The sequence below is a fragment of the Rhamphochromis sp. 'chilingali' genome, assembly GCF_963969265.1.
Source record: "Rhamphochromis sp. 'chilingali' genome assembly, chromosome: 4".
NCBI lineage: Eukaryota > Metazoa > Chordata > Actinopteri > Cichliformes > Cichlidae > Rhamphochromis > Rhamphochromis sp. 'chilingali'.
In genome coordinates, this window is record NC_137948.1 from 34,730,000 (window position 1) to 34,748,995 (window position 18,996).

Here is an 18,996-nt window from a genome sequence, read left to right on the forward strand (position 1 = left end):
AAGATGGTGGTGTGGAAATGTGTTTCCCATTAACAATTGACTAAGAAACTCTTAGTCAAGGGTTAACGTCACTAATGTCAGTATTTTCACTGATCTTCATTAGATTAGATCAACATTGTTCCTTAATCCTGAGCTGTACAGGAAAATAGATTTCTGATACACATGTACATAAACAAATAAAGAGAGATGTTTCCCACCTGCTGAGAAGACAACAAATGCATAACCTGATTACCACCATCTCACATCCTCTGATTTCTGGCACCTATAAGTGAGATTGATTTCACTGTCCTGCTGTCTTGGCCTTTAGGAGAACACAGTGAGACAGATGAAGCTTGCACCAGATGGTGGAAACACATTGATCGTGGTCTTAGACACAGCATCCACACTCTGTACATGATAGTGTGTGTGTGGTGCTGTTTGCAGGAACTTGATGAGGCTTTGCTTAAGTGGAAATCCACTGATGTTCAAGCCCCAGGGAAGTGGGCGGGGGGATAGGACCTCTGGGGCCCTCTTCCTGATGGAGCCCTACCTGACTCCTTTCACTGCTAAAGCAAGAATGGTGCCACAACTCATTGAAACAATACTTCATTTCATCAGAATCTTCAAATGATTGTGTTAAAAACAACCGCCCAGTGTACTTGCATGGCAAACATCGTGATTAGATATTCAAGAAGAGCCTCTTAAAGATGAAGGTCTGTGTCTCTTGACCTAAACACATAATCCAGTTAAATCTGATTTATGTTCATTAATGCCCATCACACTGTAACTTAAAGTAATAAATCGGTCACTGATTAATTACAGAAGTACGTCTGTGAGCATAAAGATGTAAGCCTTGGACCATCAGGATAAAATGTGGTTGGGAAACTTAACAAGCTTTGATAAAACTTCATCAGTAGCTCAAGCAAGACCTCAAAACCTTCGATCACCACGGGTGGTTAGCAGACTGTGGTTGTACCATGCAGCCTAACAACATGCAGTAAATTGCAGGTTAAAGCAGTCTGCTTACACATTGTTAAACGAGGGAAGGGAACTAATGTGGCTGTCACATTACCCTTTTGTCCCATTTCATCCCAGGACTTGATTAAATTGCTGCTCACTTTCTACAGTACTTAAAACTGATCAGTAGGACCTGAAACTGCAAACATTCAAACATTCAGGCCAACAATCAGTTGGTGAACATATTAATCTACTACAATTAGCAAAAATGAATAAATAAACAGAAGAAAGTTGGAGTGATATCAGAGTCATGCAAGTTTTTGACCAGCAGGTTAAACTCATGCAAATTAGCTTCATCCAGGCTCATGAAAACACTGTCCTGCTTATAAACAGCAGATCATTTGTGTCAGTGTGTCAGGATGGTTTATATTTGAGCTTTTAGTTCACACAGAACAATTTTTATTAATTGTTTTTAGCGATTACGAAAGTCTGTGAATCCCCAAATTGTTCAGTTGTTCTCTTTGCTCCCCATGAGGTCACTTTCACCATGTGACAAAAACAACACCCCACTCTACACACTCGGGCCACCAGCAACTTTCTAAATCCTCAATAAAAAGCTGACAGGTTGCAATGATGTTCCAAAGAACCTATTAAGAAAACAACTAAATACACAGAAAATGTTATGAAAATTGGTTTATTTTATATCTCATAGTTTTAAATGATGCAATAAAAATATGTATAAAACATCACAAACTGTAATATTTTACAAATGCTTACGTCCTGCTGATGCAATGGAGACATCTTCCAGTGACAGTCTTCATCAGTGTGAGTGTGAGGAGGATCCTAAACCCACCAACACAGAAGTGCATGTTCACAACTCCCTCTGTGCAGGCGGGGTCAGGACCCTCCTCACCTAGGGTGAGGAGGGTTGGTGCTGTGGCCAGTCAGGTATGAAGTGCTGAGAGTGGATCTTTGGTCCTCTGTGCAGCTCTGTCCACTCTCAGCTGCCCTGCAAAGTAATAACACAAGAAAGACGTCATTTTAACACAAAACAGCATTTTCATTGTTGGTAGCTGCAGTATGTTGTTAAAAAGCAATTTTAAACCCAACGTATACACATGAAAAATATAAATAAAGCTAAACCTACAGTGCTGCTGACATAGGATGATGATTTATACCAACTATTGGAAGAATTTTGTCTTCAATACAGTTTGTTGTCAATGTGAGGTGATAACTTACATAGTTGGAACACAGCACCACTCTCCCGTTTTTCACTTGGTCATCCATCCTTCTCATCGGGTTGGTTGGGGTAAGGCTGTCTTCTGGGTGGGGTGTTTGCTCCATCTTGGACGTAACTGGAAGTAATAACAACTAAAAAACTACCTTTAATTCACAATGTAATATTAATATTAATGTCACATATCAACAAAAAAAGCAATACATTTCACATGTGCGAGTCACATGTTCTTATATCTGTAAAAACAAAGTTTAAAAACACATTCTAACATAAACTAATCAGAGTCACTGTCATCCATGGAAAGGCTAAAAGGCCTCTCCCAGAAACGTCTGACTCCAAAACTACCTGAGGATGTTGAAGGGGCATCAAACTGGTCACTCACCTTGCACCTCTTTGCACTTACCTCTTCGGTGCAGATGTCTTCTCTGCTTCTCTTTTCTGAGGAAGGAGCAGCAGAGAGATCAGCTGAGGAAGAAGCAGCAGAGGGAGCAGCTAAGGGAGGAGCAGCTGAGGAAGAAGCAGCAGAGAGAGCAGCTGAGGAAGAAGCAGCAGAGGGAGCAGCTGAGGAAGAAGCAGCAGAGGGAGCAGCTGAAGAAGGAGCAGCAGAGGGAGCAGCTGAGGAAGGAGCAGCAGAGGGAGCAGCTGAAGAAGGAGCAGCAGAGGGAGCAGCTGAGGAAGGAGCAGCAGAGGGAGCAGCAGAGAGAGCAACTGAGGAAGGAGCAGCTGAGGAAGAAGCAGCAGAGGGAGCAGCTGAGGAAGGAGCAGCAGAGGGAGCAGCTGAGGGAGGAGCAGCAGAGGGAGCAGCAGAGGGAGCAGCAGAGGGAGCAGCTGAGGGAGCAGCTGAGGGAGGAGCAGCTGGCGGATCACCAACTGGGGCAACAACTCGAGGGAAGAATGGGGCATTGGCCTGGCCGAAAGGCGGCATGGCGATGGGGGCAGCACCTGGAGCGATAGGACGTTGCCAATCGTGCCAAAACGGCTCTGGAGGGTGCTCCCGGATGAGAGGGGAATCATCTCTCTCATCCATGGTGTCATACCCAGAGTCATCGCTAAGCCAATCCCCCCACTCTTCTGAGTCGTTCCAGTCAGATGAATTGTCAGTCTGTTCACTAAACTCTTCATCGTCTACAGGTAGGTAGGGGGGGTACTCACCATACTCACCTTGCTGTTCACCGACATCAGCATCTGGTGCTTCATCAGAAGAGGGTGAGGGTGAGAGAGGGATAAAATACCTACCATACTCACCTTGCTGTTCACCGTCATCAGCATCTGGTGCTTCATCAGAAGAGGGTGAGGGTGAGAGAGGGATAAAATACTCACCATACTCACCTTCGCTGATACGCTGGGTATCAGTGTCCTGAGCTTCACCAGAAGAGGTGGTGCTCTGGAGACTGTCATCCAGGATCCTGATGACTTCAGGAAGGCCTTCTTCTGCAGGGCGTTCAACCACATAGTCAAGACGCCCTGTGAGGAAACAATTTTTAAAATAACATTAGGAATGTAATAGACACCCAGTGTTAAAGCAACAGACCTACATCTGTTAGTTTGAGCAGAGGATGAGAGAAAAGCATTTTATGTCAGACTGAATGACACTTCTACTTGTTCAATCTTTAAGTCAAGTTTTTTAATAGAAGACCACCAAACCTCCACCAAGGCAGCTCACTCTGTGTACTTTTAAGGTGACACTATATTGACACTATATATGACACTGTATTTTGTGTACATTCAATTTGTTTTATTTGTTCCTTGTAAGCCTTTATGCAAACACTATGTTGGAATAGGTAATGGATAATAGGTATTGATTTGTAAATAGCCGGACATGAGTAACTTATTATATAAATATACTACAGTACATTTATAACTAACCATGCAGCTCATTCTCCTGTTTTATTTACAATTCACGATGTCACACATTTTGAAAAAAGCTCATAGGTTAAATATGTGGATGCAAACCATAATGTAACATTTAGACCACATGTACCAATTGCATGTCCTAAATATATATATATATATATATATATATATATATATATATATATATATATATATATATATATATATATATATATATATATATTTTAAATAAAAACACAACCTTCTTGGCAAGAGTTGGCAAGAATTGCACACACAAAGCTCTGCAGGTATGTCTGAAAATGATGGTCAAGTGAAAAACAAACAAACAAACAAGCAAACAAACAAACAAACAAACAGAAACTCTTAACTCAGAATCCACATTTTTAGAAATGTGCACAAGGACTGTATCTGCCATAAGGACAGATACATCTAATCTGTGGTAAACATGCTATCCCTGTGTAAATATCCCTGTGTACAATATCTCTCTCTGCTATCTAATAAGGTTAAAAGCATTACCGTAACAGAAGATAGGTCTTAATGCCATTATTACTACTGTTTTCATATTCTTTTGATATTATTTTATTTGTATTTTTTTTATCTTTGTGTTTTGCAGCAGAGAAAAAATATAGTTTATGTCAATAAAGTCTTTGATCCGGAGAAGAGAATGATGTCAGGAGGGGACCTGGATCTGTGTGTTTACGCCTGCGTGTTCTGAGGCCATGACATCTTGAAGATGCCGTTACCACAGAAACTGATTTTTGGGCATTTTACAAATTTTAGTCCATTAAGCTATTTTTAACCATTTCATTTTAAAGAAAAGTGTCAAATTTGAAGCCTTCAAATCAAAGTAACACCTTTTTTTCATATTCATACACCAGTCGTTAATAATTTCTACACCTCTCCCGGAAAATTTAAAACATACAAACAATTTACGGGAAACAATCTTGAATACACATATTTGATCACGTTAAAACTTGATATTCACACTGGAACTTGTTAAATTATTACAGTAATTTACATTTAAAGAAATTTTCAAACGTACCTGCAGCGAAGTCCAGGTGACAGTCGGGGAGTCCGGGTCCACGGCGAGCCATCTTCAAACTTGAAAAACAAAAACAAGTACAAACGATCCACAGATGAAGTACTTGTTATGCGTTCAAGTTATATCCGCTTTTAGTAAAATGGTTTGCAAAACTTAGCTTTCCACAGGCTGAGGTTGGAGCAGGTCGAAACAAGTCCACGAGCAAGTGTAAACGGACGTTTGGAACCTTGTGAAGCATTTATATACCCTCGGCGGCCATGGTTACGGTTGTCAACGTGTACAGGTGCACGTGATAGAACTATAGGAATGGAGCTCACCACAGTGTAATTACAGTTAATTTATGGTCATTTACTGTCAGGGTGGAAGTAATGAATTACAAATACTCACGTTACTGTAATTACGTAGATTTTTTTGGGTACTTGTACTTTTATGAGTAATTTTTCAAGTGTGTAATTTTACTCATACTTGAGTACAACTTACACCATGTAATCTACTGAGTACTACTGAGTACGCCCACAATTTGAATTAATATTCAAACCTTTCGTCTGCATTTTTGCAGCCAATAAGGCCGTGCAATCCCGACCGGCCAATTTAAGACATAAGCAAAGATAAACTCTGCTGCAGCAGCAGGCACAGGTGTCTGGAGGTGCTACATGGTGGAGTACAAACTACTTTATAGACGGAAGATTTGGAGACAAAGAAGCCAAAATGGAGACAGAGGACAACACTGTCAACCATGAAAACGACGTAGAAAAGACGGAGGACGCGTGCCCGTGGCCATACCTGGAGGAATTTTTCATGTGCAGAGGGAGAAAAGGAGACAGCGTCCAGATGCAGTGCAAACTTTGTTTGACCTCTACAGTCATTTCAGCTTACAAGACTTCAGCGTCTAATCTTAAAAAAACACATTGAGGTAAGAGGTTTTACAACTATACGTGTACAATATTGCCTTCTTATTTTTCATGTGTGTTAAGGTTATTAGTTTGGCTAAGATATTGTCACCGCCATTGGTTAGCCTGATATTAAAATAAGACTGAGCTAGCTAATGTGCGTGTGTGCATAATTGAGCTAAATTCGTAGGAATGTTTTAGCTTATTATTTGGATAACCACCGTCATTACAATAAATTAAATTTGTAGTCATTTAAAACTCACGGGCCTACAATCAGCTGGCCTATATAAAAAACAAAAACAAAATTTGAACACAGTGCTGAGCTGCATCTCAAATTAATCTTCCAGCTCTCAGCTGACATGTATCAGAGCCCGATGGATCAGTTGATCAGGATCATTGGCCTGATATAGGTCTATCATAGTGACATGGCTCTTAATCGGTAGGGTTATATGTTTCCCAATATGATTTTTTTTTTTAAAGAACATAATGTGGATTGTTTTTATTTGTTAGCTGTATGGGCAGCATTTTTGTGTATGTGATCCCTTTTCTTAAATTACATTTGCTATATACACATATTTTGCTCTCTTAGTATTTTTAGAACCTGACTAATACTGAAAACTTTAGGGTGATACTGATAAAAAGGAGTTAAAAATTTAGATACTGATACATTGGTCGATACTCTTTTTACAGATAGTATACAGATTACAGAACTTAGAATGTATACAGAAATTCATGTTTTTTGCAATGATCGTTCAAAATTGGTTTACATTTGTAAATAAATACAGCAATATATCTGCAAGATTTGACCAAATTCACCACTCTTTTATACTATGCTAAACAATCAAAGATTAGCTCATGTCTAGTTGAATGATGTTTTAAAAATGTGTTTTCCTGTAGTGTTAATCACAGTGATGTTATGAAGTAATGTATGAACCTGACGTATGATAATATTTATCTCTACAGAGGAAACATCCATCGAAGATTGAGCAGTACAATATCACTGTGGCATCAACATCTCGTCAGCGAAAGACCACAGCCACACCAAACAAGCTCTCAGCAAATACACAAGCCAAGTTACCAGACCTGATGTTGAGAGCTGCAAACAAACATGTTCCACAAGCAACTGTTGACATGCTTGTCATCAATTTCACATGTGAGGGTCTACAGCCATTTGCAGTGGTAGAACAGCCATCTTTCAAAGAATTGGTTACCACATTACAACCTCAAGCCAAAGTCATCTCCAGACCCACTGTCCGTGCCAGAATCTGTGAAGCTGCTGATCACATGAAGATGACTTTGGTTGCAGCATTGGATAAAGTCAAATTGGTTGCTACCACTACTGATTGTTGGTCAGCTCATCAGAAAAATTACCTTGGAGTCACATGCCATTGGAGGAAGAGTCCCTGGAAAGAAGATCTGCAGCACCAGCATGCAAAAGATTGAGAGGGTCTCACACATTTGACATGCTTGCTGGTGCGCTTGATGATATCCATTGCCAATACAAGATTAGAGGCAAAGTTGTAAGAACCACAACTGATAGTGGATCCAACTTTGTCAAGGCCTTCCACATGTTTGGGGCACAAAATGATGCAGATGAAGCTGAAGATGAAGCAGACCCAGAAACTATTGACCTGACTGACCATATTGACTACCATGAGGCAAGTGCAATTCTTGATGAAGACTCTGGTTTGGAGTATCAACTCCCGCCTCATCAGCGATGTGCATGTCACCTGCTAAACCTTGTGGCAACATCTGATGCTGCCCTAGCAGAGAGCATGAATGAAACCTACAAGAGGCTCTCCCGTGCAAGCTTTGCAAAATGCCAGGCCATTTGGAACAAAACTCATTTGGCTAATGAAGTGGTAGAGGACAAGTGTGAACTACAGATCATTCGTCCCAATGCAACACAATGGAATTCAACCTACCTTGCCATTGAAAGGATAATACGCATCATTGATGAGAAGGGGGAAAATGCCATCAGGAGCATTTGTGAGGAGTTCAAGGTGAAAATGTGAGTAAAATTGGACACCTACCAATATGGTTGCAAATTTTGTGAATTTTCCTTAATGGATGGTTAAAAACGTGAGCAGACTCTTAATATTAAATCAGAAGATCCCTATTATAGTCATGGTGGGTTTTGTTGTTGTGTCTTACAGGTTGAGTCCTGCAGAAGTTGCATTCCTTAGGGAGTACTGTACCACCATGAAGCCACTGGTGAAAGCTTCAAACATTCTTCAGTCTGAGTCCACTTCCTTTATGGGATGGCTCCTGCCAGTAATCCAACAACTACTGTCCAAACTTAGCAGGCTGGAGACATCAAGCAAGACATGTGTGCCACTCATCAGGGTGATCCGAAGGGCCAGCTCTGTTCTAGGATGCCCTCTGGACCCAGTGGAGGTGGTGAGTGACAGGAGAATGGCGGCTAAGCTGTCATCCCTGTTGGACAACGTCTCCCACCCCATGCAGCAGACTGTGACAGCACTGAGCAGCTCCTTCAGTGGGAGACTGCGGCACCCACGGTGTGGGACGGAGAGATTTCGCAGGTCTTTCCTCCCCACTGCTGTCAGACTCCACAACAAAGACTTTAACTGAACAAACACACACATCCACACATGTGCAATAACACTAAGTGCAATAATCTTTTCTGGCATCGTTGTATTTTACTCAGTTGTATATAGCATTCGTATTCTATTTTTATCTTATTGTATATTTTTATTCTATTTTATTCTACTGTATATAGTATATTATTTTATTCTATTCTGTACAGTTGTGTACTGTATTTATTCTTATTGTATTCTAATTTTTGCTTCATAACTTTTGCACTGTCCACTTCCTGCTGTGACAAAACAAATTTCCCACATGTGGGACTAATAAAGGTTATCTTATCTTATCTTATCTTATCTTATCTTATCTTATCTTATCTTATCAGAGCCCTGCAAAATGGCCTTCAAAAGCGTTTTGGAGCGATGATGGAGGATCCAGAGTTGGCTGCAGCTGCAGTCCTCTTACCCAAGTTCAAGACTTCCTGGACTGACAGAGCAGATGTAACAGAGGCTGGTAAGGATTCATGTGATCCCATTTTTGTGTATTTTTACATTTGAACACATGCTTAAGTGAGTATTTCACCTAATACATTGTAAGCTATTGATGGTCTGTCCTGAATACTAAACAATCCTTTTTGAGAATTTGCCGTTTTTAAATTTGTGTTCAGGAATAATCACTGAAATGTAAATAACAAAATTGTGTTATCTACTTGCAATTACAGCCTTGACATACATCAAACAACATCTTGAAACGACAGAGCATGAGAGTGAGGATCAGCAAAGAGAGTCATCTGATGAAGATGAATTCTTCTCCAGACCAATCTCCAGAAGGCTGCAAAGTGCAGTTGAGCTTGATGGTTACCTTGCTTGTGCCACAGACACCATGGAGCTGCTGCACTCCTTCTCAGGTATCAAAAACCTCTCTCTTAAACTGAACACAGCTCTGCCTGCTTCTGCTGTGTGTGAACGACTTTTTAGCTGTGCTGGTCTACTCTTCACAGCCAAACCAAGTCGGATTGCCTCTGTTAATTTAGAAAACCAGCTCTTGCTGAAACTGAACAAAAGGTTCAAGTGTGACAGAAATGCTAAGAGTTTAAGACACTCACCTGCCTGTTGTTCATTGTATGGGGAAAAGTTTAAACGGTTCTACGCATGTTCAGAAACATATTTGTCATTGTTTTAACAAACAAAATTCCTTCTTTTATATCTACATTTATTTACAAAACAAGTTACCTTTCTATACCTTGTTCATCTGAGAAATGTGCTTTGAACATAAATATTTATACTGGTGAATCGAGTTGAATGCCTGCTATTGACGACAGAATAAAACATCAGTCTGTTAAAAAGTAATTAATACTCTGAGTAGTTTTTGAGAAGAGTACTTTGTACTTTTACTCAAGTATTTTTTTAACACCAGTACTTTTACTTGTAATTGAGTACAATTTAACCAGTGTAACAGTACTTGTACTTGAGTACAAATTTTGAGTACAGCAGGTGGATGAGGGAAAGGGGAGGAAGGAGGAGGAGAGACCCGCGGACCGGCCGCGTCTCGTATTGAAAAGGAACCCGATTTGTCCCGGACTTCAGCTTGAATGAAAAACAAATACACAAAGCTGGAGTTCTTCTGTGTCTTTACGTGGCCAGCTGCCTCTTCTTCTCCCATTCTCTCTCCCTCTCTCTCCTGTTGCTACTTAAATCATGAAACTGATCAATGATCAGCTGATCGCTTTTCTCTTGGAGATACTATATAGCTCATGCTTACGGAGCCCCTCTGATGACATCCTCCAAAAAATTAATAGATTGTGGTGACAAAATACTACTTCCTGCCCTCGAAATAGTATAAGTGCCCACGAAATACTTATTTGTGGCCACAAAATACTATTTCGAGGGCACGAAATAACGTGCGCACGAAATGCTAATTTGTGGGCACGAATTGGGTATAACGTGGCAACGAATTACGCATTTGTGGCAACAAATAGATGACGTGCGCACATCATATTGATACATTGGACAGCTGTGTAGAGACATAAGCATAAGAGTAGGCTAAACCTGTACAACATGGCCAGAGACAGTATGATTGAGTTTTATTTTTGTCATGGTCTGCGTGGCAGACCTTGGGTGTGTGGGGAAGGAGGACCCAAAATGCGTTTATTTACAGTGGAGTAAACAATACACAATAATAGGTCTAGGTCCCTCAGACCCAGATCCCTGACAATTTTAGGCTGGGAATGAGCTACACATGCATTTTGAAAAGCCTGGCACTGAAAGGAACCATTATTATGGAGAGACAGTTAAACAGGATATTAAGAGCCCAGTTGCATTGCAGACGTAAGTACGACCCGGACGTTGGGATAGATTCTATTGTCAACCAACTGCAAGGGCCTGGGAAGGATCACGGTTATTGGTCAAGTGTTTCGTGCTCACAAATAAGCATTTCGTGCGCACGTTATACCCATTTCGTGGCCACGAAGTAGTATTTTGTGGCCACAATTTATTTATTTTTTGGACCATGTCATCAGAGGGGCTCCGTACATGCTAATATCACATCTTCACATTTTTTTTTAGAGGTAACAATAACTTTGCATTCTCGCTACTCACCATGCTCTAAAACAGGTATATGTTAGCAATGACAACATTTAACAAATGTTTTTAAAATTCTAGCCGTGCTAATTAGCCTTAGGATTGGTTGAGGTCTGTGAAAGCCTTTGGAACAAAATCAGTCTTGTAAAGCTCACTATTTTCCAGCTGAGCCTATAGCACATTTGTTAAAGTCAGTCCGGATTGTACAGCTTCTAATCAGAAACAATTAAAGTTTGTTTCTTTTTTTCTGCTCATCAATCTTTTTCTGTAACCAGGATACCTGGAAAGTCTTAAATAACTCATGTTAAAATGTTGCAGTGCTGTAGAGTGGGGTCATGTTAACAATCCATTCAAACTTGTGGTCTTCAAGGTCAACTTTATGATTTATTGGTTGAAAATTGACAAAAAGCTTTAGAACTTAGAAACTATCATTCCTACAACTGTGCTGTGTATATGTCACAACATATAGCAGGAACCTATAAAGGTAACTGACCTTTGACCTCTCCTCTAAGAAGGTACATGTAATGTCCACAGTGATTAGACATACTTAATAAAACTGTGTGGGGCACAGAGTATTGTTGTGCATCAGTGTGGAACATGTCAGTAACACTGAGGGTTACACACACTTTGCCAGGTACACCTGTTCACCTGCTCGTTAAACACAAATGTCTAGTGAACCAATCAGACGTCAGCAAATTAAAGTATTTAAGCATACAGACATGTTCATGATGACCTGCTGAAGGTCAAAGCAAGTATCAGAATGGGGGAAAGAGATTGCGTGGTTGTTGGTGCCAGATGGGCTGGTCTGAGTATTTCAGAAACTGCTCATCCAATGAGCTCACAAAATTACCTCCACAGTTTACAGACTGTAGTGGCAATCCAACCAGCAAAAGGCCACCTGAGGGAATTTGAAGTATTTCCAACTCATCCTGGTGATGAGGTCAAACACAAACAGTACTTTTAACACTTTATCAATTATTTACCAAATTAAAAAACAACTTGTGGTAACTTATTTTTAATTTTGCTGCATACAAGTTGAATGAATGCTTACTGGATCTAGAACACCATTTAGATCATAACAGCTCCTGATCAGGATGAATTTCATTTTCAAATCAAATTTCATGTCGCAGTTTCACAATTTTGTAACATATTATTTCAAAGCTTGCTTATGGGCTCGTTTTGGAGCAGACCAACAGTCAGGCTCGTCTTCACCCTTACTGTCAGACTCTGAATTGATGGTTCTGCTATATCTCACCTGGCTGAGCTCTTGTAATTATTTTGTGATAAAACTTTTTCTATTTTGAGATCAAGATTCAAGTGGAAATCTTTGTGTGTCTGTCTCTCTCCCTTGGTTTCTGTAGAGGTACAGTGTGGGGGCGCCTGGATAAATGTTAAACAGAAGCTAGATGTAGTGTTCCTCCACTGTCCATTAAGGATATGAGGAAAAGAAATGGTCAAGAACAAAGTGTATGGTGTATTTATAAAAGAAAATGGCTTTTAAATTGTATACCAAAACCACCACCAGAAAGTCAACTACAACTTGTTACATAATCATCATGACTGTTGTATCAGTTTAACAGTTTATGGGTTGACTTCTTTCAGTTCATTCACTGTTTACATCATGAAGGAAAAAGAAGGCAACAGGCTGAGAAATGAAGCTGTTGTGTGTCTTTGTGGCCACACGGGGGCAGTGCTGCATAAATAGTAGAATCTCTTCCTGGACACTTTTTCTAGACCTTTTTAAATGACTAATAAAGACAACAACAAAATGAATTACATCAGGATCTGATATGGTTTTGTTTTTTTGTTGAGCTTTATTTATTTCAGAATGCCTAGAGTTTGTTTGTTTCCCATGTTTTGTGATACAGAACATCTCCTCTCAGACGGCTGTTGTCTCATAATGGGTCATTACCTGGTCTGATGGGGTGTTTGTTCCATTTATAAATCAAGCGATTGATTTGTAAAATGAGAGATGGCCTCTGACCTGCTGACTGGTGTCTGATCTTCTCTGCTCCCCTCAAATTTGACAACTACTCAGCTAATGTGATGGTGGACAGGAAGTCACTAAACCTGGGACTCTGGAAACACATTTCTAGGGATAGAAAAGTTAATGTAGATCGTTTCAGGGGATAAATACGAAATAATCGATTTGGTGATTATACTAATATAGTAAGAAAATAATGCATGAAAAAAAGATTTTTTATCTATACACTTAAGCAACGACCAGAGTCTTAGAATTGCGCTTTCACCAGGTTTTACTTGACTGAACAACAGAACTTCTCTGTCTCCTTTATAAGGGGTCACATCCTGAGTTACACAATGAGTCTTTCAAATGTGTGCGATAACCCACTGCATGTGTAGTCGTGCTGAGACCGCGTGGTCTTACTTTTATTACCCCTTGATTCAGCTGTGACCTGCTTATCAAGTCTTTTTACAAGTACATCATAATTATCTGCTCTGTGCAGACATAAGTTGAGCAATGGTTTAACAAACTTTCCCATCAAAAACATGAAGGTTTAGCTTTAAGCTTATTTGTCCAAACAACAAAGGATAAACTGCCAGCACCTGGACTGAAACAGAACATAGTAGTGTTGGATGTAAGTAAAGGAAATACAAGTATAACTGTGACTATGGAACAAATCTCCTTCAATGTTAAACCTTAATGTTAACCTGATTGTGTTTATTAGAAAAATCAGCCATTACAGTGTCTGTGATTGCTTCACATAGTTAACTCTGGTTGTCTGTGGGTTTGTGTCAAACTTGGAGTGAACAAAAGCATAAAAACTGTGGAAGATGCAGACTGTGAAAGTCTAGTTTATTTCATGAATACAATTATTTTTTACAGTCGCTCGAACAAAGTAGCGTACATTCATGATAAAGTAAATACCACAACACAACATGGACAGTAAGAAGTAAACTGAATTGTCTTAGAACTTATTATATTCTTTAAGCTTAAAAGCAACACCCAGGATTAGACTGTTTGTGTTTTAAGCCTTTTATTCAAAGCTAGTATGTGTCAACACTTCTTTCTGCCAGCAGCATTATTGAAGTGACACTTTAACGACACTTTACCTGCTGATGCTTCACATCACAATCTTTATGACGAAAAAGCTCAGATGTCTGTGCTGTCACTTGTTATGAAAATGGACAGAACCTGGGCTCAGGCTTCCTCTTCTTCTTTCCTTCCTCTTTAATAATAACCATAGATCAGTAAAACAGCCATATTTTTAAACAAATGATTGTGATGAAGAGAATTTTTTTCCAGTGTGCATGAACTCAAAATCTTTTAAGTTTTAAATCTTTTTTGTTTATCAACAACTGGGCAAATCCAAACTTGATGTACCAGGTCAACTCAGCGAGCTCCTGTCTTGACCTCCCCTCTGCCGAGCGTGTACACACGCACGCACGCACACACACACACACACACACACACACGCACGCACGCACGCACGCGCACACACACACACACACACACACACACACACAGAGTATCATCATAAATGCCATGATATCTTTCTTGTTCAAATAGTTTATTCACTTAACAAAGAGGTAGCTCGGAAACTCAGTAAGAAGGAGGAAAAATAGTTTAAGGACACTTTCTCAAATAAAGAGGATTTCATCATCTTTCTGTACATAATGGGGCGATTGTGGCTCAAGAGTTGGGAGTTCGCCTTGTAACTGGAAAGTTGCTGGTTCGAGCCCCGGCTTGTACAGTCTCGGTCGTTGTGTCCTTGGGCAAGACACTTCCCCCGTTGCCTACTGGTGGCGCCAGTGTCCGGCAGCCTCGCCTCTGTCAGTGCGCCCCTGGGTGGCTGTGGCTACAATGTAGCTTGCCATCACCAGTGTGTGAATGGGTGGATGACTGGTTGTGTAAAGCGCTTTGGGGACCTTAGGGACTAGTAAAGCGCTATACAAATACAGGCTAAATAAAAGAAGCGATACATCAGAAACAAATCAGTAGATCCAGAAATTATAGAGGCAAACTCTTTTCAACTCAAAAGACTTCAGGGCTGTTGTAAGCCCTGTATGCTTCAAGATCCTAGCAACACCCTCGCCAGCAGCAGCAAACTGATATGGACCAGTTTATGCCTTTTATTCGGTTGTAAACTCTGATATACTTTTATAATTAACCTTTGGGTGACTGCACAAAGACTGAGAGGGGATGACAGAGAGGGAGACAGATGGAGGAACTCAGCACATATAAGAAACAGGTAAGAGTGGACATGAAGTCAAAGTCAGGGACATGTCCGATAATAAAGACCTTCCACCTGGCTACATATATGTCACTTCTGCTTTGCCCACATTCATCTATGGTGATCGCTCATAACTAAGCAGGGTGCTATGCTCTTATCAAACGACGCCTTTAAAATAATTATTACAAGAATATATTTTTCGTTATTGTTTTAGTTGAATATAAAATGTTTGTGTGTGATTGTCAGTACAAAGAGGAAGCGCGGACAGAGAGACTGGAACTAACAGAGATCAGGTGGATTTTTCACACAATCTACATGCATTAAATGGATGCGTTGTGTGCTTTTCAGTAGCACTCTGCTATTAATGTGAATAATAGCATTTAGCAGCATTCACATCACTGTAAACTTGAACAGGATGAATGCTACTATACTGATGTGACAGACTACAAATCTGTTCTCCACTCTCTGAATTGGTGTACACGAGTCTCTGTGCTGAGTCTGCTCAACAAAGTGTTTGGGTTTGCATGAATTCAAAAGCTGTCATTTAAAACCAGCTCTATTACCAGTTTGCTTCTTGTGCAGGTGGAGTCGCAGGGGGATTTTGAACTGTCTGTATTGTATAATGGTACTTTAAATACTTGATGATTTGGTGGACTGGCCTCTATGTGGTTAAGAGACTGAAACAATGCCGTGCAGGTTTCTCCTCTGATCTGCTTTTTCTTAAACTGTTTTTGAAATTTACTGGTCAACATGACTGTGCCATTGCATCGGGTTTTAAACTAAAGTGACCACCGTAAAGCTGATGTATTATATTAAAATCTGTTATTCTTAGACACTGCTGTAGGTCATCCAAAAATTACATTTCTTTTGAAGGCAACACTAAAAGCATGACATTAAGACTGAGCTGAGCCCTCCTAAAGGTTTGATGCTGGAGTCGCCCCTGATTGAGTGCTTCTCACACATTTATGATTTTGAACAATTTACAGTAAATAATATCAACAGTAAGTACTTTTAAAGATTAAACATATAATAATAGTTGCTAAATTCATGCAAGTCAAATAACTGATTGATCAACTACAGAAACAAAATTGTACTTCATGTGTTTCATGAGCACAAATCTTCATCTGTAAAATAACAACTAAAGATGTCAGATATTTGTAGTGAAGTTAAATGTACCAATTTCCACTTAGAAGCAGCGGAGAAGAAGCCACAAATGTGATGGAAAGACCAAATAAAATAAAATAAAGTACAAATTCCTTACATTTGTACTTTACTGTAGTAATTGTACTTAATATCATCTGGCAAAAAGGACCCAACAACCTTCATGCAAACTTCACAGTTTCTGAACAACTGAATGATCTACTTGATGCCTGAAACTACATTGAAAACACACATGACATATTTATATTTTAACAATCGAAAGTTCACATGTAGAAACAATTCACACCGAAGCAGCTTCTTGCAGAGCGGACTGTTTATTTTGAATGTTATTTTAATTTTATTATTTTCCATTACTCCGTGTAATGACTTGATTTATCCAACCAATGTAAGAGCAGACCTTCAGAGAAATAGTTGGTCCGGTACAGGCAGGTTCACAACCACCAACATGCACACCATGAATCTTGTTGTTTTTGGCCATCACTCCACCACCAGAATCACCCTGAGAGAGAAAACATAAATATTTTGTACCAAAACATCTGATAATGATACAGATAAAATGTTGGCAGCATGGTAACTCACCTTACATATGTCCACTCGAGGTTCTTTGTAACACATCGTGTTTCCATTTGGCCATAAGAATGCTGAATTACATGGATGGAGGTTAAGCTCACACTCAACAACATGCATCTTTGCACACTGGAGATGAGGCGGTTCATCAGGGACTAGAGAAAAAAGGAAAATAACAAATGCTACTGCATGTTTCATGCAAGGAAATCAGATATTGAAAGAAACATGATTTGCCTCATTTCTGGAACAAAATGTGTTCTTTAAAAGAAGCTGAGCAGCATTTAAAAAGGAGGGAAATTGACAGTATATCCACAAAAAAATGAAATAAATACTTTATGTCATCACAGTTTTCAAATAAAATGAAAAAGTAACTATAACAGGCACACAAGACAAAATCAAAGTATAATATAAACTAAAAAATTGTGAAATAATCAAAACAATACTGGTCTTACGTTTGTTGTAGTTTACATCAACCGTATAGCCACCATGGCCTGCAATCTGAATGACATCCATCCTACAAATTAAAAAATAAATAAAATTCCATCTCCATGTCTGCAGGCTGAGTATTTCCAGTTCACTCTAAGTCAGCTAATCTTTTCAGATTCAAACATTTTATTAAAACATTACATTTCCTTCCATTTCCTCATGCTCGTGTTTTATTGTCAGTTATTATAGATCATGGATGTAGCTCCTAAGCAGGTACCTAAAATCAAAACCAGAACCCTCTGCTCAATATTCAAGTCTCAGTTACATTATTGTTAATAAAGAAGCTCTGCAGTCACTAATGGGGGTTTGTAACTTCAAAAGCATGATGTCATTTTGTTCATAGACTACAGATGTTGCTACATTTTTTTGCTCTTCCTGGAAGTTTAAAAAACCAACCAACTAAACAAGAAAAATACATATTATGTCAACATATTCCAGAATTCAAACTTTACACTTAAAAGGTTACTCAAAACTCACTTTTTGCGACGTGTACATTTAGGGAAGACAACAGGCTTAATCTTATTCTCTGGTGGGTCGATTTTCAGAAGCATGATGTCATGTTTTCCTGTTTGGTCCTCAAAGATTTTGTGATCAATAATTGTCACCATTCTTCCTGGACCTGGATGAATTCCTACATATGCAGACATAGTCCTAAACAATGGAAATGGTAAAAGAACAAAATACCAGTAATGATTTTTGTCTCTGGACTGGTTTTTTTTTAAATATGTGAAACAGTCATTTCTCACCATCCAGGTTGATCTTTCCAGCAGTGAGCTGCAGTTAGAACCCACTGGCTGTGGATCAGAGAGCCGCCACATAGATGATGGTAATGTGTTCCATGGGTCAGAGTTATGTGCACGTGATACAGACGATCATTTTTCTCACAGCTATGGTCGTGAAAGATTCTCTTGTGCAAATCCACCTCTGTGCACACCGTGAAACCTGAGAGAAGAGTAATATACTTACAGATGGTTGGCTTACCACCTGAACAACATATTGTGCAGCAACTATACTCGCAGTCCCAATTGTTCTGTTTCACAAACTCTTTGCCTTTTTCAGTGATATAGATGCAAAGCTCAGTGACAGTTATTTATTTGCTTCAGTAGCTCATTAGGGTCTGTCTCAAACTTTTTATAAAAGCAGTATAAAAAAAGCATGAAACATCAGTTGTTCAGTTAATGTGATATTGGCTCACTTGATATAACAATTTCTTTTCTTTTATTTGTCTTGTACATATCGTTATTGCACTTCCATAAGTGACAACATTGAACACTGATGTTTGACAGAAACGAATCCACAATGTCTCATTCACTCAGTACAAAACCTTGAGGCTGTTTTCCTGCCTTAGTGAACAAAGATATGAAATGCTATTTGATTATGAGTAAGCTCAAAATGAAGTTCATTGTTCTGTGACATACAGCTGTCTTACAGCCTTAAAACTTTTTGTGTGGGCCTCTTTCAGTGGTCACTTATTGCACTCTTAGTTGTTAATACTCAATATTCAGTT

The 18,996-nt window shown here is 39.4% G+C and overlaps 1 protein-coding gene across 1 annotated transcript; it reads right to left on the reverse strand.

Annotated features, from left to right (window-relative positions):
- Positions 1 to 16,776: 16,776 nt before the first annotated feature.
- On the reverse strand, positions 16,777 to 18,724 carry LOC308395914 (serine protease 1-like; the record flags this gene model as incomplete). Its single annotated transcript, XM_080880965.1, has 6 exons — positions 16,777 to 16,935; positions 17,016 to 17,158; positions 17,456 to 17,517; positions 17,967 to 18,140; positions 18,236 to 18,431; positions 18,685 to 18,724. 6 exons carry the CDS (start codon positions 18,722 to 18,724, stop codon positions 16,777 to 16,779), a joined length of 774 nt encoding a protein of 257 aa, XP_080737091.1.
- Between the last annotated feature and the right edge of the window lie 272 nt (positions 18,725 to 18,996).